This window comes from Bos mutus, chromosome 23 (genome assembly GCF_027580195.1).
Source record: "Bos mutus isolate GX-2022 chromosome 23, NWIPB_WYAK_1.1, whole genome shotgun sequence".
Lineage (NCBI taxonomy): Eukaryota > Metazoa > Chordata > Mammalia > Artiodactyla > Bovidae > Bos > Bos mutus.
The window spans coordinates 33,244,835-33,263,386 of record NC_091639.1 but is presented as its reverse complement, the minus strand read 5'-3'; the positions used below and the strand labels follow the sequence as shown (position 1 = coordinate 33,263,386).

At 56.6% G+C, this 18,552-nt stretch overlaps 2 protein-coding genes across 2 annotated transcripts in view; one reads left to right on the top strand and one right to left on the bottom strand.

The window, feature by feature from the left end:
• The window catches only part of KLHDC3 (kelch domain containing 3), a 12,819-nt gene extending 10,061 nt beyond the window's left edge, over nucleotides 1-2,758 (top strand). The window contains exon 15 of the mRNA XM_070361223.1: nucleotides 103-2,758. Coding sequence (XP_070217324.1) covers nucleotides 103-239 — 137 coding nt within the window. The 3' untranslated portion in view covers nucleotides 240-2,758. The remainder of the gene's footprint in view (nucleotides 1-102) is intronic.
• Nucleotides 2,633-18,552, bottom strand: CUL7 (cullin 7). Its single transcript, XM_070361215.1, has 26 exons — nucleotides 18,178-18,552; nucleotides 16,746-17,333; nucleotides 16,164-16,315; nucleotides 15,533-16,030; nucleotides 14,668-14,809; nucleotides 14,378-14,574; nucleotides 13,913-14,141; nucleotides 12,905-13,142; nucleotides 12,697-12,802; nucleotides 10,979-11,206; nucleotides 10,614-10,704; nucleotides 10,339-10,510; nucleotides 10,054-10,159; nucleotides 9,655-9,750; nucleotides 9,345-9,520; nucleotides 9,103-9,236; nucleotides 8,603-8,785; nucleotides 8,268-8,374; nucleotides 7,994-8,176; nucleotides 6,376-6,536; nucleotides 5,996-6,212; nucleotides 5,585-5,885; nucleotides 4,762-4,907; nucleotides 4,512-4,638; nucleotides 4,218-4,423; nucleotides 2,633-3,929 (listed from the first exon to the last, which is right to left on the bottom strand). Exons 2-26 carry the CDS (start codon nucleotides 17,323-17,325, stop codon nucleotides 3,606-3,608), a joined length of 5,100 nt encoding a protein of 1,699 aa, XP_070217316.1. The 5' UTR covers nucleotides 17,326-17,333; nucleotides 18,178-18,552; the 3' UTR covers nucleotides 2,633-3,605.

The window sequence follows — 18,552 nt, the reverse complement described above, 5'->3', positions numbered from 1 at the left end:
CACATATCCCTGCGTAGTGGTTGAGAGTTACTGACCTGGGGCAAGGGGAGGCAGGGAGACTTTGTCCTCTGTTTACTGACTTTCTTTCTCCTTGTCCTCTAGCTGAGCAGCGCCAGTTGGTCCTGGCTGAGAAGTTTAAGGAGCTGAAACGAAGCAAGAAGCTAGAGAGCTTCTTGAGTCGAAAGAGGCGCCGAAATGCAGGCAAGGACAGACGACATCTCCCTTTGAGCAAAGAGTAGTAAGGAACCGTGCTCAGCTCTGCTGCTGCCCCAGTGAGAAGTGCATCTGTGGGGACACTTTTGGGCTTGGCCTGTTCTGGTTCTTTCCCATTCAACGGTGAGGGTCACAGCTGCCTTGGAACTTGACTGGCTCAGAGATGACTCGAAGCCTTTTGGACGGCCTGAGGGCTGAAAAGGAAGAGCAGCTGAGCCTTCTGCCATGCCACACTTCGTCTGCTTGGATCTGGGTCATTGTCCTCGTGTCCTCCCATCCTTGCCTTAGTGATTCTGATACAGAAGGAAAAGGACCTTGAGGCTGGTTGAAGGCCAGAGTCTGAGTGGCTCCCAGGACTGCGACTTTATGCAGGAGCAGTTCATAAACACTCCTGTCTCTCATCTTTTTATCCTGCTGCTTTTGTAGGTGGCCTAGAACTACTGTTTCAGGGGCCACATGTGGGTAGGCAGTAAACCTAAGCCTCCTACAAAGTGGGAACTCAGATCAGAGCCCCTTCCTCCTTCAGCCCAACAGATGACACCCTCATTCAAAGCAGGACCCAATCCCACAACTCATCTTCTTAGCTTTGGTTTTGGATACAAGGGGAGGTAGGAGGCGGGGACAGAAAGTGTCCCTGGTGATAGGTAAGCGCAGCTGGCTCTCAGTACTGTTTGGGTGGAGAATTCATACTGCTTGTGGACTGGAATATCTTCACGCTACAATTCAGTTTAAAGTGGTTTCTGGTTGGGAGTGCTTCCAGGTATACCTGGCAGAAGCAAATGCATTCCTCTCTTAAAAAAATATTCACTTATTTTGGTTATGCTGGGTCTTGGTTGTGGTTCACAGGATCTTTGTTTCAGCGTGCGGATTCTTAGTTGCAATATGCAGAATCTAGTTTCCTGGGCAGCTTGAACTAGGGAGAGTGGAGTCTTAGCCCCTGGATCACCAGGGAATTCCCAAAATGCATTTCTTTCTTGAGGATTGTACTTTAAACCCAGACTTCAAGGAATTCCTTAAGATAAAATTTCAAGGAATATGAGCTTACACTGAAAACAAGGCACAAGAGGAAAAAAAAAAACGCATAAACAAGTCATTAGGAACAACAGGCAACAGAATCAGACCAGCAAAGTCTGAGATGTTGGAAATGTAAAATACAAAAATATAAAATGTCTTATTTATGTTTAAAGAACTGTGACTGATGAAAAAATATCAAAAAGGACAGAATTGGTTTGATTAAAATTTTTTGTTTAATGAAAAATACACTGACATTGGAAACTTCAGCAGATGAGGCACACCTAGAAAGGAAGATGAAATGCAAGTAGATGTGAAGAAACTACACAGATGGAGCCCAGGGACAGAGAAATGGAAACTAAGGAAAAGACGTTACAGAAGTTGGAGGATGGAATGAGGAGATGTGACACAAATCGAGTTCCGGAAGGAGAGGGTAATTGTCTATAGTTGATAATCTATAAATCCTAAGAATCAGGAAGATGGGTTAATCACAGACAGGGGACGTTGGGAACCTAGATAAATCACAGCAACACAGGACATGGGAGGGACTGACATCTAAGCAGCAGCGTTAGGAACTTTCTGATGGTCCAGTGTTAGGGACAGAGCGACTCCAATTCCAGGGACATGGGTTCCATCCCTGGTCTGGGAACTAGGATCCCTTGTGCTGCTGGGTGGGCAAAAAATAATAGCAAAAGGCAGCCTGAAAGGAAGAGGTAGAGTTAGAGACTAAGACTTACTGCTTGATGCCTCCTGGTTGGGGGGAGATGATGTAGTTCGGAGGGAAGAAATGCATAAAACGTGCTTCTCTGGTGGTTGTTAGATGAAGGCTGTAGCTACCAGGATGATTGGCCTGGCCCAGAGAGTGAGGGAGCACTGTGGAGTCCCAGTTGTCACATGAATAAATCCTAATCTAATGCCCAAACAGTGATTCTAGCTGATAAAAGCAGAAAGAATACTGAACTATTTGGCTCACAGAAACACTAAGAAGGCTGGAGAGAAGCTCCAAAAAGGAGCGAGGGATAAAGTCAGAGCAGTGAGAAGCACTCCAGGTCCTACTGCAGAACCAGAGTCACTGTGAAGATGTCAGCTCCACCGCCAAAGGTTCACTCCCCTTCCCTCTGCTCCAGACCGAGATGTTCCCAGCTGAGGCCTCTAGTCACCTGCCTGCAAGGGGGATGCTGGGAAAGCAAGTGTCTGGTCTTTAACGTGGTGGGAGGTGAGCTCTACCTTCTTCCTAGGTTTGTGGTAGGGTGTTTCCAAGCATGAGAAACAGGTTCAGATGAAAATCGGTTGAAAACTGATACATGCCCACCACAAGGCTGTATTGGCCCCAACTTCCAACCTGCTACTTTCCCCCTTCAAGGAGGAGGCAGAGGAGATGTAGGAAAGCACTGAGCTTCAGTTTGGGTTAGTTTGGTTGGTTTTGGTTTTTATTAACAGCTTTATTGAGATACAATTCACATACCGTAGACTTTACTCATTTAAAGTGTTAACAGTTCAGTGATTTTAAATATATTCACAGAATTGACCATCACCACAGTTTTTTAACATTTTCAACACCCCCAAAAGAAATGCCATACCTTGTAGCAGTTACTCCTCAGTTTTTCCCAATCCCCCCAACTACAGGCAACCACTAAACCACATTCTGTCTCTAACTGGCCAACTGGGGGACATGACTATAAATGGGATCATTATGTGGTCCTTGGTGTGCAAACCAGCTCAAGGGCTTTAAGGATCAGGGAAGCAAAAGTCAAAGCCTGGGAATGTTTGCCCTGCAGAGACGGAAAGTCCTGAGGGCAGGGAAGGCTACTGGTGTGCGGGAGTGCACAGGGGCAAGGAGGAGCCATGGGAGCTGCAGTTCCTTCTAACCCAGATCCTAGAGCTTCCAGGTGGAACATGTTAAGGTCCTGGGGGCCTGCAGTGGCCACAAGGGTCCTTTATCTCACCTTCCCTGTCAGCCTTAGCTCCGGAGGGCACAGTGTCCAATCAATTCCACAAACGAGGAAAGTAGATCCCTGCTTGATGATCTGCTGAAGTTGCAAGCCATCCAGCTAGTGGCGAGATGGGCTTGACTCTCCAGCCTGCCAGGTGAAAGCTCTTCTGACCACATACCCTTCAAGAAGGCTCATCCCTGGAGTACACTTAATTCCCCCAGCTGAGAGGAGGGTGCTCAGTCCCACACAGCCTGCCATCCTCACGCAAAGGACCCTGGCATGGCATGATTCAGCCTCAGAGCTGAGGGCTCCTGTCTCCTTTCAGCCAGGAAAGTCCCCACCCTTGGCAGACCCCTGGCAGTTACCACACAGGCCAAGTAATCAAACTCCTGCATTTTATTCTGTGGAAAGCCCTGGCCCTACCTAGCCCTGACCCTGTCTCCAGGGCTACCGGAAGGTAGAGAAGCTCTGGGTGCTTGTGCAGGAGGCATAGGGCACGCCCCGGGAGCGGATCTGCAGGGTGTGGAAGGTGAGGGGTGGGTTGGGGCCCAAGGAGCCTGGGTTCAGGGACTCAGTGTGAGGCTCCATGACAGTCATGGGAACCGCATAAGACAGCATCTGGGGCCGGTCGTCCTGGCGTCTCACCGTGCCCTTGCCCAGCAGGTGCAGGATGCAGGAGAGAACGTCAGCACTGCCGCAGGTGGACCCCCTGCCAAGGCTGCTGACCAGGCCCCTGGGGGGACACGGGCCCTTCTGCCAAGCCTCCAGCACCTGGTGTAGAGGGCCAAAGGGAAAAGAGGTCAGGGACGCCCAGCTTACCCCACCTCTAGCCCCCAGTCCAAGGACAGCGAGGCCCAACCTCACTTCTCACCCACCTACAGGGTCCACAGTGAGCCAAGACTTTGCATGGGGATCCACCTCCTCCTGGAGACTGCCCCCACCCCGCAGGGCCCCCACCTCCTCCTGGAGACTGCCCCCACCCCGCAGGGCCCCCACCTCCTCCTGGAGACTGCCCTCCAACTGACAAAGCCCCCTCACCCACCACCCACCCCCACCTACCAGGCAGACAAGCTGGTCGATGTGCAGCCCCTCGTCCCCACGGGCTTTGAGGATTCGGACGATGAGGCAGTTGAGAAGGTTCCGTCTCTTCTCCAAGTTCCGGCCCTCTTCGTCCTCAGCTTTCAGGTATGTCTGAGCTGGGATGAGCCACACGTTGCCCCTCCGAGGCCTGGGTTCCTCACTGCTGTCTCGAATCTTGAGCAATCCTGAAATAAGCGCTGGTCACTTGGCAGGGGTCCCCTGAGGACACTGGCCCCAGCTCAGGACACAGGCCCCAGTGCCCTAAGTACAGACCTGCTGGGGTGTCCTTTGTCTCATCAAGGTCCAGGGGGCCCCTTGAGGAAGTCAGAGGCCCAACTGCCTGATTCAGCACATCTGGAGGGAGCCCCGAGAGTGCCAGCAGACTCTCCACAGAGACCGCCTTGGGAAGAAGAGGGAAGCATCAGGGCCTCCCAGGGTGAGGGGGCAGGGAAGAGAGAGGGTGGAGAGAAGAAAGAGGATGGACAGGTCGCGGGAGCAGGGAGGCGTGGGGGAGCTGGGCCACCTTCAGCTCGTTGAAATGCAGTAGCAGCCACATCTGCACGGTGGACACATGCAGCGTCTGGTCCCCGAACTGCAGCTCTGCCCGGCCCAGCCACGTCCACTGCAGTCGCCTTTGCGGGGCCCGCTCCAGGGCAGGGTAGGTCTGACCTGAGGAGTGTCAGGGAGGCGGCAGGAGTTGGGGAGTTGGAGAGGACGCGCCATCGCTGGAGTTTTGTCCTCACTAACCTCTGCAGAGCCTGGGGTCCAGCGTGTCTGGACACTGGCTCTTGGTCTGAGCTTCCAGAGCTTGGCCTTCCTTGAGTCTGCCTCCTGGGTCAGCCTCAGGTATCTGGGAGCCCACCCCGTGCCAGGCAGCTCATGATCAGTGCCTCCGAGGGGTTCTCCATTTTTTTAAGGGAGACAAAGCCACAAAGTGAGAAAGGACTGGGGCTCTCATCAAGTTGGAAACAATGTCTTGAAGCTGGTGGAGGAGCTCTCTGAGAGCAAGGTCTCAGTATCACCCACCTATTTTTCACTGCCCAGCCCAGGATCAGCCCCCAGTGGGGAGCTGAGGTTACGATGACTGACCAGGAACAGACACCCACCACCTTCTGTGGACCTCAGGTGCCTCCTGCCTCCATCCTTCCCACCATAAAGGAAGTCCCAGGTCATTATTTGAAAAATAGAAACAGCAAGAGTCCCGGGATCTGGTGCCCTTTCACCCCACCCCTACTCCAAACCTAAGCTCCAGTCTTTTCTCAAATCTACAGGCTGCCAGCCCCAGGTTATTTCCCAGCATCTCATCCTCTTCCCAGGTCCCCAGTTCCCTCAGCCCAGCTGCTCACGCTTGTTGTAGAAGTTGGAGTATCGGTTCAAGGTGCCCCTCAGGTAGGCAGGCAGGCAGGTTCTGGGGTTGAGCGTGTGGCAGATGGAGGCGGTGGGCCAGCAGCGTGGCGACAGGACGAGCACAGACACTTCTGGCATCGCCCCTTCATAGTAGAGGTCCTCGCTCTCGTCCTCCTCCTCCTCCTCCTCCCCCGCCACGCCGGCTGCTGCCGCCGCCGCCACGGCCCCAGCTTCCAGCTCAGCTTCCTCCCCGGTCCCTCTCTCATGGCCCCTGCCACTGGCGCTGGCGTCACGGCTCACCTGAAGATGGAACACAGGGTGCCCCTAAGCCAGCCGGCTCCTCGGTCTGTCCCAAGCCTCTCTCTGCCTTCCTCTCTTCTTGCTACTTTAGTTCCCTCCCCCGCTCCCACCTGTATCTTCTTCTCTGTGTCCTCCAGCTTCAGGAGCTCCTGATCCAGCCGCTGGAGCTGGTATACGTGGAACTGGCGCTGCAGCTCCTCCGAGGTGCTCAGGCTCCGCAACATCTGCTGGGGGAGGCGGGTGGGGAAGCAGGGGCCGATCTGCTCCAGCACGGCCCCCTCCAGCCAGCTCGAGCCCACGCCCAGGAGACGGTCCGCCATGTAGTGCCTGCAGCGTGCACAGCCCAGGCCGAGCCTTGGTGAGGCTGCCTGGCAGGGCCTCCCACTCCAAGACTCCAGCCTACCCAGACCCCAGCCCCCCAGACCCCGAGCGCTTGCCTTGCCCATCATCCTGCCTCCCCCCACCTCCCACTCCCTCGGTCCACACTCACTGGTAGTAATGCTCGAAAGTGGTGGCTATCTCCAGGCCAGAGAAGATGAGGACGGTTTCCAGGCATCGCTGCAGTTGGGCCAGCATCTCCATTCCCCGGGCCCCACCAATCCGGCTGCCCTGGATCCGCTGGTCGATGTGTCGGGCAAACTGCTCACTCACCTGGGCAGTGGGAAGAGCACAGGAAAACTGTGAAGGAGGCGAGATCGGGTGTGTTCAGGGTGGTATGATCGTAGTCAGAAACTGAAGGAGAGAATGAAGCTGGTGAGTGGGAGCACAGGGAGGAGGAGGGTCTGAGGAAGGAAATATGAATGGCCAGCAGCTTTATCAACTGGTCAACAATTTTATAAAATTCATAAAATCATTAACAACTGTGTACATTAACAATTCTGGGACTTCCCTGATGGTCCAATGGTTAAGACTCCATGCTACCAATGCTGGGGGCCCGGGTTTATCCCACGTGCCACAACTAAGACGTGACACCCCCAAATAAATTCAGTAAAATAAAGAATGTTTAAAAAAATACTAACAATGATAAACACAATTTTCACATTTAGCATGTCTGCTGCTGCTGCTAAGTCACTTCAGTCGTGTCCGACTCTGTGCGACCCCAGAGACGGCAGCCCACCAGGCTCCTCCGTCCCTGGGATTCTCCAGGCAAGAACACTGGAGTGGGTTGCCATTTCCTTCTCCAATGCATGAAAGCGAAAAGTGAAAGTGAAGTCACTCAGTGGTGTCCGACCCTCAGCGACCCCATGGACTTCAGCCCTCCAGGCTCCTCCGTCCATGGGATTCTCCAGGCAAGAGTACCGGAGTGGGGTGCCATTGCCTTCTCCTTAGCATGTCTAAAATCCAACAATAATAATTTAACACAAGGAGACAAGCACACAAGGCCACTGAGATAAAGTGAGTCACGTGAATTTTCCGATTTGTGAACTTGGAGGGAAGGGACTTCATCTATCTTCAGCTCTTATCACAGTGCCTGACACATATTAAGTATTAAAAGTGTTAGTTGGTCAGTCATGTCCAAGTCTTCGTGACCCCATGGACTGTAGCCCACTAGGTTCCTCTGTCCATGGGATTCAGCAGGCAGTAATACTGGAGTGGGTTAAGCACTTGTTAAATATTTTTGGAATAATAGGAATGGTGGAGGAAATTATAGTACATCCATTTGATGGACTCTATGCAAAAATTTGAGGACAAATAGCAACATGAAAATGACTTTTAATGTAAGGGTCAAAAGAAAACAGGATAAAGCATTTAGCTACTCGTGGGTAAAACTAAGTGAAATCAAGCACGCAAGTAGAAGAAGGTATGCAGAGAGATATTAGAATGGCACAAAGCAGGTCATTTTTTTCCTTTTATCTTTTTGTGTGTGTGTGAGATCTTAGTTCCTTGCCCAGGGATGGAATTTGGGCCCACAGCAGTGAAAGTACAGGGTCCTAACCATTGGGCAACCAGGGAATTCCCTTTTTTTTTTCTTTTTAGATTTTTGATAACATGGTCTATACCAATACATGCTTCTTGCTGAGTGGGAACATAGGGGGTGGGCAACTCTGAGGAGGGGAAGAGAGAGTTTGAGGGGAGAGGTCCCAGGGGAGGGGACACAGGAAGCTTACGTGGGCAGCTCTGAGGAAAGGCAGCTTCAGCAGGGCACCAGCACAGCCATTCTGCAGCGCCAGCAAAAAGGCTGCCCGTGGCCCAAACAGCTCGGAGCTCGCTTTCTGCAGATTACTGAAGTGTTCGCAGTAGCGGGGCACAAAGTCATCATCCCGCCAGCGTGAGGTCAGAAAGCTGTGCACCTGGAGAGTAGGAGGTGGCAGCGTGATGGCAACCCAACACACCAGGGGCACAGCTCCGCCGGCCCGCCCCGTCCGGCCCGCCCCGGCCCACCTGCTCCTCCACCACCGCCCGCCAGCAGCGCGTCAGGTTTCTCATGATGCTGCTGGGAAGCCCCCGGGTGGCCAGGGAGCTCCAGTCGTGGCTTCTGTTTCTGCCCTCTGTGGACACAGGGGAAGGGGCAGAGGAAGGGCAGGGGAAGCCCCTCAGCTCCTGGGTCCCCCATTCAGTGGTGAGCCCAGGGGATCTTTCCAGACACACTGCCCACCGAAATGATGCTCCCCGGTGGGGGTGACACAAACCAGGAGGCGAGCAGCAGGCTGAGCATGCAGGGAGGGGACAGTGAGGAAGGAGACGCCCCCACCCCCAAGCCAGCTCCCGGCACTCACTGGGCCGAGGCGTGGCCGCCACCGCGGGGGGCGCTTCGCAGGGCTCCACGTGCACCAGCAGGTGGGTGAGGCGGCGCACCCGGGAGGAGAATGCTGCCGCGCGGCTCTGCGGGTTGTGGGCAGCCTCCCGACACTCCAGGTACTGGTCCAACAGCCAGCCCAGTGGGCTGACGCCTTCTTCATCTGGAGGTGGGAAGAACAAGCTAAGGCAGGGCGAGTGTGCAGAGCCTGCCGAGGAGGCTGGCCTGGATGGGCGTGCAGAGGAAGAGCAGTGGACCGCATGGGAGGGGAGGGAGCAAGGGCCCTCCTGACTGCGTGGGGTCAGCTGACACTGGGACACGTGGAAAGGAGGCGCCCCTGGGCTGTGAGAAGCGGGGGGCTTGGGGAGGCTGAATGAATTTCAGGTGCCAAATGGGCCAAAGGCGTCACCCAGGGAAGAGCAAGAAGGGGCTGGTGAGTGGGGCTGAGTGTCGGGATGGTGAATGGGTCGGGGCGGTTACCAGGGCAGGTGATGTTCTGCACCAGGGGGCTGACCAGGGCCTCCCAGCAGGTCTTGCCCAGCGCCTGGGCGGCCTCTTCATCAGGGAGGAAGCGACTGGCAAAGTTCTGCTCGTGGCGTAGGGCCCCGTTGAGTCTGGGAAGGGGAGCGGGTAGGAAGGTGTTGGGGGCTACAGGCCCAAGTCCACCAGCCTGAGACTGCAGGCTACCCCTCAGGCACACGGGCACGCCTGTGCTCGCACACCTGGAGCTCAGGTGCAGGAGCCCTCTGCGGTCCTCTGCGATGTCCTGGCTCCAAGCCTGTGCCCGGACCATGTAGAAGAGGCGCGTGTGGCGGCACAGCTGCTCCCGGAACACCGGCCAGAAGGTGGGCTTGGGGCCCAGGACCTCCAAGCCCCGAATGCGCGTGTCAATGCCGCCCTGCAACGCACATAGGCCCGTTTCCCCCGGCCCCACACACTCCTCAGGACGGGCTGGAGTGCTGGTCCGAGAACTACAAGTCACAGTGCAGAGCGTGGGGCCCACGGCCCCCACCCCACGTCCCCTAGCCCCACCTGCTGGCAGCGCTTTATGCGGATCTGGATGACGGGCCAGACGCGGCTCAGGTTCTCCAGGAGGACCACTCGGCTGGCGGAGGGCATCACATTCACCTGGCGGGGTGGGGGCAAGCAGAGAGCATGGTCACTGCCCGCTGTGTGGATGGGAGTGCTGAAGGCACCCTAGTCTGTTCCTGTTCCCTGCTGTCCCTCCTTCCCCCAGCCCTAGGGTGCATGGGGTCCTGACGGAAGGGATCCTAATACCACCCTCACCGCTCGGGGCCTGATGCCATCACAGGGGTGCAGGGGCGGACTTCATCTTCTATGGGGCTCAAGAGGGAGGAACACGGGCTTTTAGGGATCTGGGTAGGAGGGTTGATCCCGTGAGGGGTGGCCAAACGGCACAAGGGGCCCTACCGAGTTGAGTTCCGTGTTAAGGGAGGTGGCGCTGTCGCCCCCGAACACCACCACCCTGGCGGGCATGTAGCTCAAGTCCTCGCTAGCCACCAGCAGAGCCAGCTGCCTGGGAGGGATGAGGGCAGAGGGAACCAGTCAGCACCAGATCCAGTCACGTCCCCACAGTCACAGCCAGGGGGACCTTTTGGTCACGTTCAGGGGGACGGGGGCCCTCCCCAAGACCAACAGCAGGGAAGTCACGAGAAGGCGAGGGTGTGTGCCAGGCGCAGGCCTGGGGTGCGCTACCTGATGAGGATGCCCTGCTGCATGTGCAGGGTGATGCGGTGGGAGCCGGCGCTGCCGTTGGACTCCCAGTAGGTCTTGGGGTTGCGGTCCGTCAGCTTGCTGGCCCGGTGCGGGTTGGACGACACCTCCACCTTCTCCCAGCACTTGTCCTCCTTCACCTCCATGCTGGAGCCTGCAGGCACGCGGGAAGGGGTGGTGGTCACAGCCTGGCAGATGCAGGGGGGAAAACACTTGGAGGTGTGGAGACTCGGGGTGGTGAGGGTACACGCACGAACCCTGGCACAGGTATCTGAGGAACACATCGAAGAAGGGGATGTTGATGGGGCGGTGGGTTCGTCTGTGGTCTTCGATCTGGCCCAGCACCATCTGCAGCCGGGACATGGAGAGAAAGGGTGCAGGGAGGGGGCAGGGACACGGAGACACGGGTGGAGGAAAAACCCAGCAGCTGTGGGACCACTTCCATGCCACTGGCAGAGCAGGGTCAGCGAGCCAAGAGGGGCCGAGAACCAACGCCCCCCAGGTTCACTAGACTCACCTGCCTTCCAGCTTCAGAAACACACACCCCTTCCCCTGCCACCGCTAGGGTTTCATACTCTCACCCAGCTGTGAACCACTAGTGTCCCCTGACCTTCCCCCTGACCTGGATACAGCCTCCCAGGATGTTGGTGGTGAGCTTCCGGTAGAGGTGGGCATGCTTCTCGCACTTGAACACCATGTCCCGCAGCTCCTGAGCCAGCTCCAGCTTTCCCAGGTGCTTCTCCAGGGCCTTGGAGATGGCATCCCGGGCTCCCAGCTGATTGAGCACCACAGCATAGTCCCTGCTCACGGAGGCCAGGCGGTGCAGGAAGAGGATCAGCTCCTGGAGCACCTGGGATGAGCGTGGGGGTGGTAAATAAAGGGGATGGACCACAAGGCATCTTCAGCAGTGCTGACTACACACCTACTGTGTGCCGGGCTACTGCGGTGAACACAGAGTGAGGAAGTGAAGAGACAGGGATGGGGCTTCCCACAGAATCCGCCTGCCAATGCAGGGGACACAGGTTCAACCCCTGGTCCAGGAAGATCCCCCATGCCTCGGGACAGCTAAGCCCAGGCGCCACAACTACTGAGGCCGAGCTCTAGAACCCATGAGCTGCAACTACCAAAGTCCACACACCTAGAGTTTGTGTTGCACGAGAGAAGTCATCGCAATGAGAAGCCCACGCACCACAACGAAGAGCAGCTCTTACGTGCCACAACTAGAGAGAGCCCACACGCAGCCACAGAGACCCAGAGTGGTCTTAAGTAATACGCAAATTAATAAAAAGAAAATAAGCAGCTTGAAAACTCAGCATTAAAAGAGAGAGAGACAGGGATGGGGAGGTGTGAGGGCTTGGTGAAGTTGGAGAACCAAACAAACTGCAATGGGAAAGCCAAGAGGTGCCCTGGACCTGGGGTTGTGGGCCACTGACTACGCTGCCAACAGGTGTCGGGCATCTCTGGTTGTTTCTTCTCAGGCCCAGCTGTCCCAGAACCAGCTGTGGGGCTGGGTTTTGAGATGCTCAGGCCTCAAGCAGAGACACCTGAGGGCAAGGAGGGGGCCAAGAGGGAGCAGATGTGTGTAAGCCCACCACAGCGCTAAAACCTGGGGAGCAGCCAAAGGTGTGTGCTGCAAACATGCACTGCCTCCAGGACTCCAGTTCTCTGACCCCTTCCCAAGCCTTCAGTGCCCAGGAGCGCTCCAGGGCAGGCGGCTGTGATGGCCCCCACCCCCACCCCGCCTCCTTCACTCCCCTTTCCTCCACAGGCTCAGCCAGACAGGAGCCACTGAGGCTCTTCTTTGTTGTTGGATTTTTTGGGGCATTCATTTTTTTTTTTTTTTGGCTATGCCCCAGCATAGGGGATCTTAGTTCCCTAACCAGAGATTGAACCAGTGCCTCTTGTAGGGGAAGCACTACCTGAGGAAGTCTCCACTGAGGCTCTTAATGTAACATAAATATAACCTTTTATGTAACAAAAAGAGATGGCAAGTAAGATCACTTCTGGGCTTGTTTATCTAAGGAAACACAGGAAAGATACATAAATGAATACAAGTGGTTACCAAAAAGGGGCATGTTGGGGGGCACTGGGAAAACGGGACTCAGGTGGGAGTGAGAATTTTCAGTTTATACCTTGTTACACTGCTCTCATTTGTGAACTCTGAACAGTATGACCTTTTTAAAATATATATATAATTCAGTTTCAAACACAAAACCCAAACCAAGAGCACAAAGGCTCCATGGTGCCCCCCCCACCCAGGGTGGGGTGGAATGTCTGCCTTGCAAGAAGCTACCTGGCCTCCTCCCCACTCAGTATCTCCCCAGGGCGGGGTAGGGGTACCTCTCGGTCAGTGTTTGGGGACCGCAGGCAGGCCATGCAGGCGTCCATGGCTTCATGCCAGGGGAGCAGCAGTGCCTCAGGGAAATCCACCAGCTGCATCAGGATTCTGGGGAGCGTGGGGGCGGGGTGGGAGAAGAGAGATGCACAGTCAGGCTCAGAGACCCTTCTGCCCCGCCCCGCCCCGCCCCGCCCCACCGCACCCCCTCACCTCAGAACAGCCAGGTGCAGGGGCTTGTTGGCGGCAGGAGTGTCGAGGCTCCGCATGAGCACGAGGAAGGGCTGGGGCTGCCGCTGCAGCTGCAGGAGGAGGGGCTTGGCCTCTCCCTGCTGGGGCCCCTCTGAGCGGAACGCTTCCTCCAGATCTAGGAAGATTTTCCCAGCCGGACCGAAACCCTCTGCCAGACGCTGCAGTGGCGTGTTGGAGCCCTGAGTTGGGGCTTCTTTTGCTACAGGAGAGGGGAAGTCACAAGAGTTGGCCACTGTTAGTGACGGGAAAGGTCGGAAAAGGAGAGACACATTCGTAACTCTCCTGTCACTCTTCTAAAAATATTTTTGATTTTTTTGTTCCCCCTAAAAGTTAGGTTCTGGGGATCTCAGAGCTCTTAATGACAGCTTCATGACAAACTTTTTGTTTTCTTAAAATAGCAAGGGAGAGACTTCCCCAGCAGTCTAGCTCTGTGCTTCCACTGTAGAGGGCTGGGTTTGGTCTCTGGACAGGGAACTAAAATCTCAAAAGTTGCGAGGTGAGGGCCCCCTTCCAAAATAAAGCAGCAGAGCTTCCTATCCGCAAACAGAAGAGCATTTTCCAGAAGCATGCAATAATCTGTTTTTCCCTCCAGCAGAAAAAATTCAACGTGAGGACTTCCAGGGCTTCAAAATCTCTTGCGATGTTTGTGCTGTTTGGCTGTGCCTCTCACCTTGCAGGATCTTAGTTCCCCGACCAGGGATCAAACCCAGGCCACTGTAGTGAAAGTGCCAAGTCTTAATCACTGGACCGCCAGGGAACTCCCGCAACGTTCTAACCTTACATCCTCCTTCATTCTTTGGAGGGAGCACAACGTCTGCTTCTCCATTCACTGCTAATCTCAACATTTCAGACTCTTCCTAAAGTGCCATCGGTCTCAAGACAGGATTGCACAAAACCCAGCACAGACGTCTCTCCTGGGCTAACGCCCTTGGGCCACTATGCAGAGCTGCTGTCCATGTGGCACCCCACCTTCCACTCTGGCCGCGTCAGCTGATTCCTGAGGCTGGGCCCGGGCTTCCAGCAGGGACGGATGGGCCAGCTGCCCTGCCAGGGCCTCGGGCCCATACTTCCTGTAGACGCGGCAGTTGAGCAGGTCCCTGAGGGCGCTGTCGTCGAGTCGCTGTGGCAGAGCCAGCAGCAGGTCTTGGGCCAACTCTGTGGGCACGGCCAGTTCAGCCAGGATCTCGTCATCCAGAACCTGCCATCAGGGGAAACGCTCTCGCTGCAGGTGGCTCTACCCGCCCGCACAGGCGCTTGCCAGGGGATGGGTTCTCTGCATGCGCCTTCTCCACCCCGAACCTCTCATGGCAGGCTCCTCCCAAACAGTTTGCCAACCCCAAACATCCTAGACTCCTCCCCTGAAGCCCCTTACGCTGTCAGCCTCTGCTTCCCATCCCCAGCCTTCCACACCCCCCTAACACAGTCCGGCTCTACCTCCCCGTCCAGGTTCTCCTGAAGGATCTGGAGAACCTCCTGATGGTCAGGGCCGTCCAGCTTCTTGATGAAGAAGAGGAGCTCCCACCACTCGGCCTGAGTCAGGTGTTCACTCTCCTCAGTGTCCTCGTCCTCAGGCCACACGTAGGGCACAGCATAGAGCTCGGTCATGGGCTTCCAGCGCCAGGATGGCAGGGCTGTGGAAATGGGCCACAGGGCGCAGAGATGTCGCTGCCCGCCCCCACCGGACCACTGCTCCGAGCTGACCCCGGCTTCCTCTCTGGGCTCACCTGTGCCCACGGCTGCACTGACCGCTGCCCCCTGGTACTCATCCGCAGCCTCAACCATGTTCTCGATGTCTTCCTCAAAGCCCAGAATCTCCAGCATGTGCCAGTGCACCCAATAGGTGCGGCCTGTTGACTCCCACAGCACCTGGGGGAAACGGGAAAAATAGGGAAGGGGCCAAGAGGTTACCTAGTGACTGGCTATGACCTGATGATGAATGTGGACCCACAGCCCTCAGGGTGACCACCTGGCCAGGTTTGGAAAAACCTCCAAAGAGCAGAACACACGGTATATGGAGAAGCCACGTGAGCACGTAAAGGATGCCTTCTCTAAACGGGAACATCTTTCTTCTCTCCTATCCTTGGTGGCTTTTTTTTTTTTAGTATTTATTTATTTGGCTGCCCCGGGTCTTAGTTCCGGCATGTGAGATCTTCGATCTTCATTGCAGCATGTGGGAGCTTAGTTGCAGAGAGTGGGATCTAATTCCCAGACCAGGAATCAAATTGGGGCCCCCTGCATTGGGAACGTGGAGTCTTCATCACTGGACCACCAGGGAAGTCCCTATTCTTGGCAGCTTACGCCCCTGTACTTCCTCCTGGCCTTAACCACAGTCTTGCTGAACTTGACCTTTGGAACGGTCTCATTGTTACCAGGTTCTTCGTGGGAGTGAGTCTCCCTGACCTCAGAGTCTTCTACAGACAAATTTTCTCAGCCCTCCAAATGGCTCCTCTCTCAATCGCTGACTCCCTTTTACCCTCCCAAGCTTACTGAGGGTTTTCACTGTGAGTAGCATGCTGGAGCCCCCAGCATGAAGCGTGAAGCCCCAGCGATGCCCCACGCAGACAGACCCCCAGCGGTGGCCCTCCTCACCTGCACAGGGGGCACGCCATTGTTGCTCTGCCGGAACTCGCCCTCGTCGCCCGCGCTGATCTCCTCGTAGTCATCCAGCATCCGCACTCGCATGCCCGGCTGCAGCGCATCCCGCACATACAAGGCATAGGTATTACCACTTGCGAACTCAGAGCGAGGTCGAAACCTCCTTGACCTCCTGCGGGAAGGCAAGGCCTGGGCAGGTGGGAGCCCTGGGCCCTCATCCACCAGCTGGGGCTGGAAGATGGAACCGGAGGGCTGTCCCGAGGGCCCCTGTCTGCTCCAGACCTGGTCCCAGCGCATGGCCTGCACCAGCTCTGAGATCAGCGTGCCCATGGCCATGCTGAACTCCAGCTCCAGGCGACCCCTCTCCCCACTCAGCTCCTCAGGAGTGGAGTTCGGGGCTCCTGGTTCCGCAGCAGTGTCATTCAACTGATCCAGGAGGAAGGTGACATGCAAATAGCGCTTCACCAGGGAGAAGAGCAGCCTTCCTGGGACCTGCAGGACACAAACTCTGGTCTACACTTACCTTGTTCCAGCTTTCTCTCCACACTGTCCTCTGAGGGCAGGTGCAAAGGCCCGGTCCCCAGGTTTTGTCCACAGCTCCCTCCCAATACTCCCCACAGAATACCTGTGGCAGCTGAATGCCCTCAAAAGACATCGGGTGTTCAGAGAGCGTGGCCTGTGCAAACAGTGCCAGCAGAGCACAGCGGCTGTCAAAATCCAGGTGTTTCTCAATGGCCTCTTGCTGGCTTAGTGAGAAAAGGATCTGGGTCCGGGTCCCTGGAACCCACATTCCAATCAGTAACAGCTCCTAACCTCGTCCTTCCCAGACCCCTCTTGTGGACCCTTTACTCTTAGTTCACACCTTTGCTGCCACACAGCAGAATGACACGATTTGCTGCTTTGCTCCAAAAGCCAAAGCTTACTATATTATTCTACCTTATTACTGCCTCATCTGCAAAAATTTAAGTCTAAACTCTTCCTCCGCCTAGGAAAACAGTTAATAGGAGGTTCTTGAAGATTCAGTCTTCCCTTTCTGCAGAGATGTCCACACTCACCTTCCCACCTCCCTCCCTGCAATGTAAAGAGAAGGGTCACAGAATCATTTACATACTGCTGAGATCAGGGGCGCCTATCATAGGGCCCTGTGAGATGTTAAGCTGACCCAGCCCCTTTCCAGCTCCCCTTTCCTCCCCACGCTGCCCCTCACCAGCATCATGGGAGGCCAGGGCTTGAATCATCCGGCCTGCGCTCCAGCGAATCTGATAATCGGGACTGCTAAGCATGTGCATGAGCAAGTCCAGGACCCTTGGGTCCTTGAAGACCCCGGTGAGGGGCTCAATGCTGGCGTAGGCACTGAGCACGTGGACAGTGTGGAGCAGAGGAGCGGGAGGAATGGTGCCCACACATTCCTCCAGCTGCCGAAGCGCCCTCTGAATCAGAGACTTCACGTCAGTTTCCATCTCCCCCAGCACGGATTTGTCCAGCGCTCCAGCCTCTCCTGCTGTCTCCTGGGAGGGCCCGATGACCTGGCCGTCCTCGCCCAGCATCTTGTGGCAGTTGGCATAGATTTCGTCATTGGACATCCATAGCAGGATGTGCTCAGCCTTGCAGTCCACGTGGTTGGAGCCCCCTTCCCCGTCATCCCCACGCCGGAGGATGAGCCAGCGGATCTGGTACTCAGGATGCCCATCATGGCCCACTCGCTGGCGGATCAGCTCCTCTGGATAAGCGTGCAAGCCGGGCCCCAGGGGCACCCTGAATTCCCTGTAACGGAGTTCCCCCACCATCTTGGCACCTGGCAACACAAGGGAAAGAGAACAGGCAAGCTAGAGTGAGAAGTCAGAAAATCAAGGACATCCAGGAGTTGGGACAGCAAATATGGCAACAGCTGTCAGGCTGGGTGGGGTGAAGCAGGGTCCAGGAGTTGCCTGCTCTAGGCTGGGTGGGGCCAGGCCTAAGCAGAGAATACCCGGGAGTTTGTTCTGAAAGAACTCAAAATTGGCGGGCTAAAAGGAGAGTCCAAGGCCCGGAGTGCAGCATGGAGGGAGCTCCTTTGGAGCAGTGGGGAGGGGACAGTGGGGGCAGGGAAGCCTTGGAATTAAAAGTGAATCCCAGGGCCCTGGACAGGCGGCAGCGGACCTGGGAAGGGGGTATGTGATGCCCAGAGGGATGTGTGTTTTGGGGTGTTGAGGATCGAGAACAGAGTGTGTATGCAAAGGGGTGGTAGTAGCTCTAATGGCTGAAGCACGGGAGAGTCTGCAGGAACAAGAGATCCCGAGATCTGGTGATGGAGTGAGGGCGCAGGGCCGGACGGGCTGGGAGGAGGGGCTGGTGGGCTGAAGGCACCCAAGGCTAGAGGCACTGGAGCATCAAGGTCGGTGGGGGCGACGTGAGGACCCGAACAGTGTGCACAGGAGAACTGATGGGTGAGGGGCGCGCGGTTTCGGGGGACCAGGATGGAAGGCCGAAGAAGCCAGGGGCGCGCGGCAAGGTCCGGGGGTAAGGGGCTAGGCCAAAGAAACCAGGATTCCGAGGCGCAGCGGGATGGGGGACTCGAAGCCCGGGGGTGGGGGGCTGGGGGTGAGTGGGCGGAAGGAAACCCGGGCTCGGCGGGGGGGCGCCGCGGGGGCTCGGGCCACCTCAGAAGTCGATGGGGGTCCCAACGCGAGGCCTGTCCTTCGCCGAGCTAGGAACGCGGCACAGACGATGGCGGCGGCGCTGGCAGAGATTTGGGCTCCGCCTGGGCCCCCCGAAGGGGTCGAGGCGGAGAGGCGGGAGGGGGCGTGTCTCCGCAGGCCTGGAGGCCGCAGGGGGCGTGGCGCGCGGGCCCGAGCCCCCGGGGGCCCTGGCGGCCGTCAGCGCCCCACCCGCGCGCAGGTCCGCGGCCTCCCGGGCCCGAAAGGGCGGGGCCCGTCCCCCACCCGCCCGCCTCTGGGAGCCCGGCCGCCCGCCTGCCCCGAGCCGCCGCTCATTTCCGCCGAGCAGGGCGGAACACTGGGGGCCCCTGGGGAGCG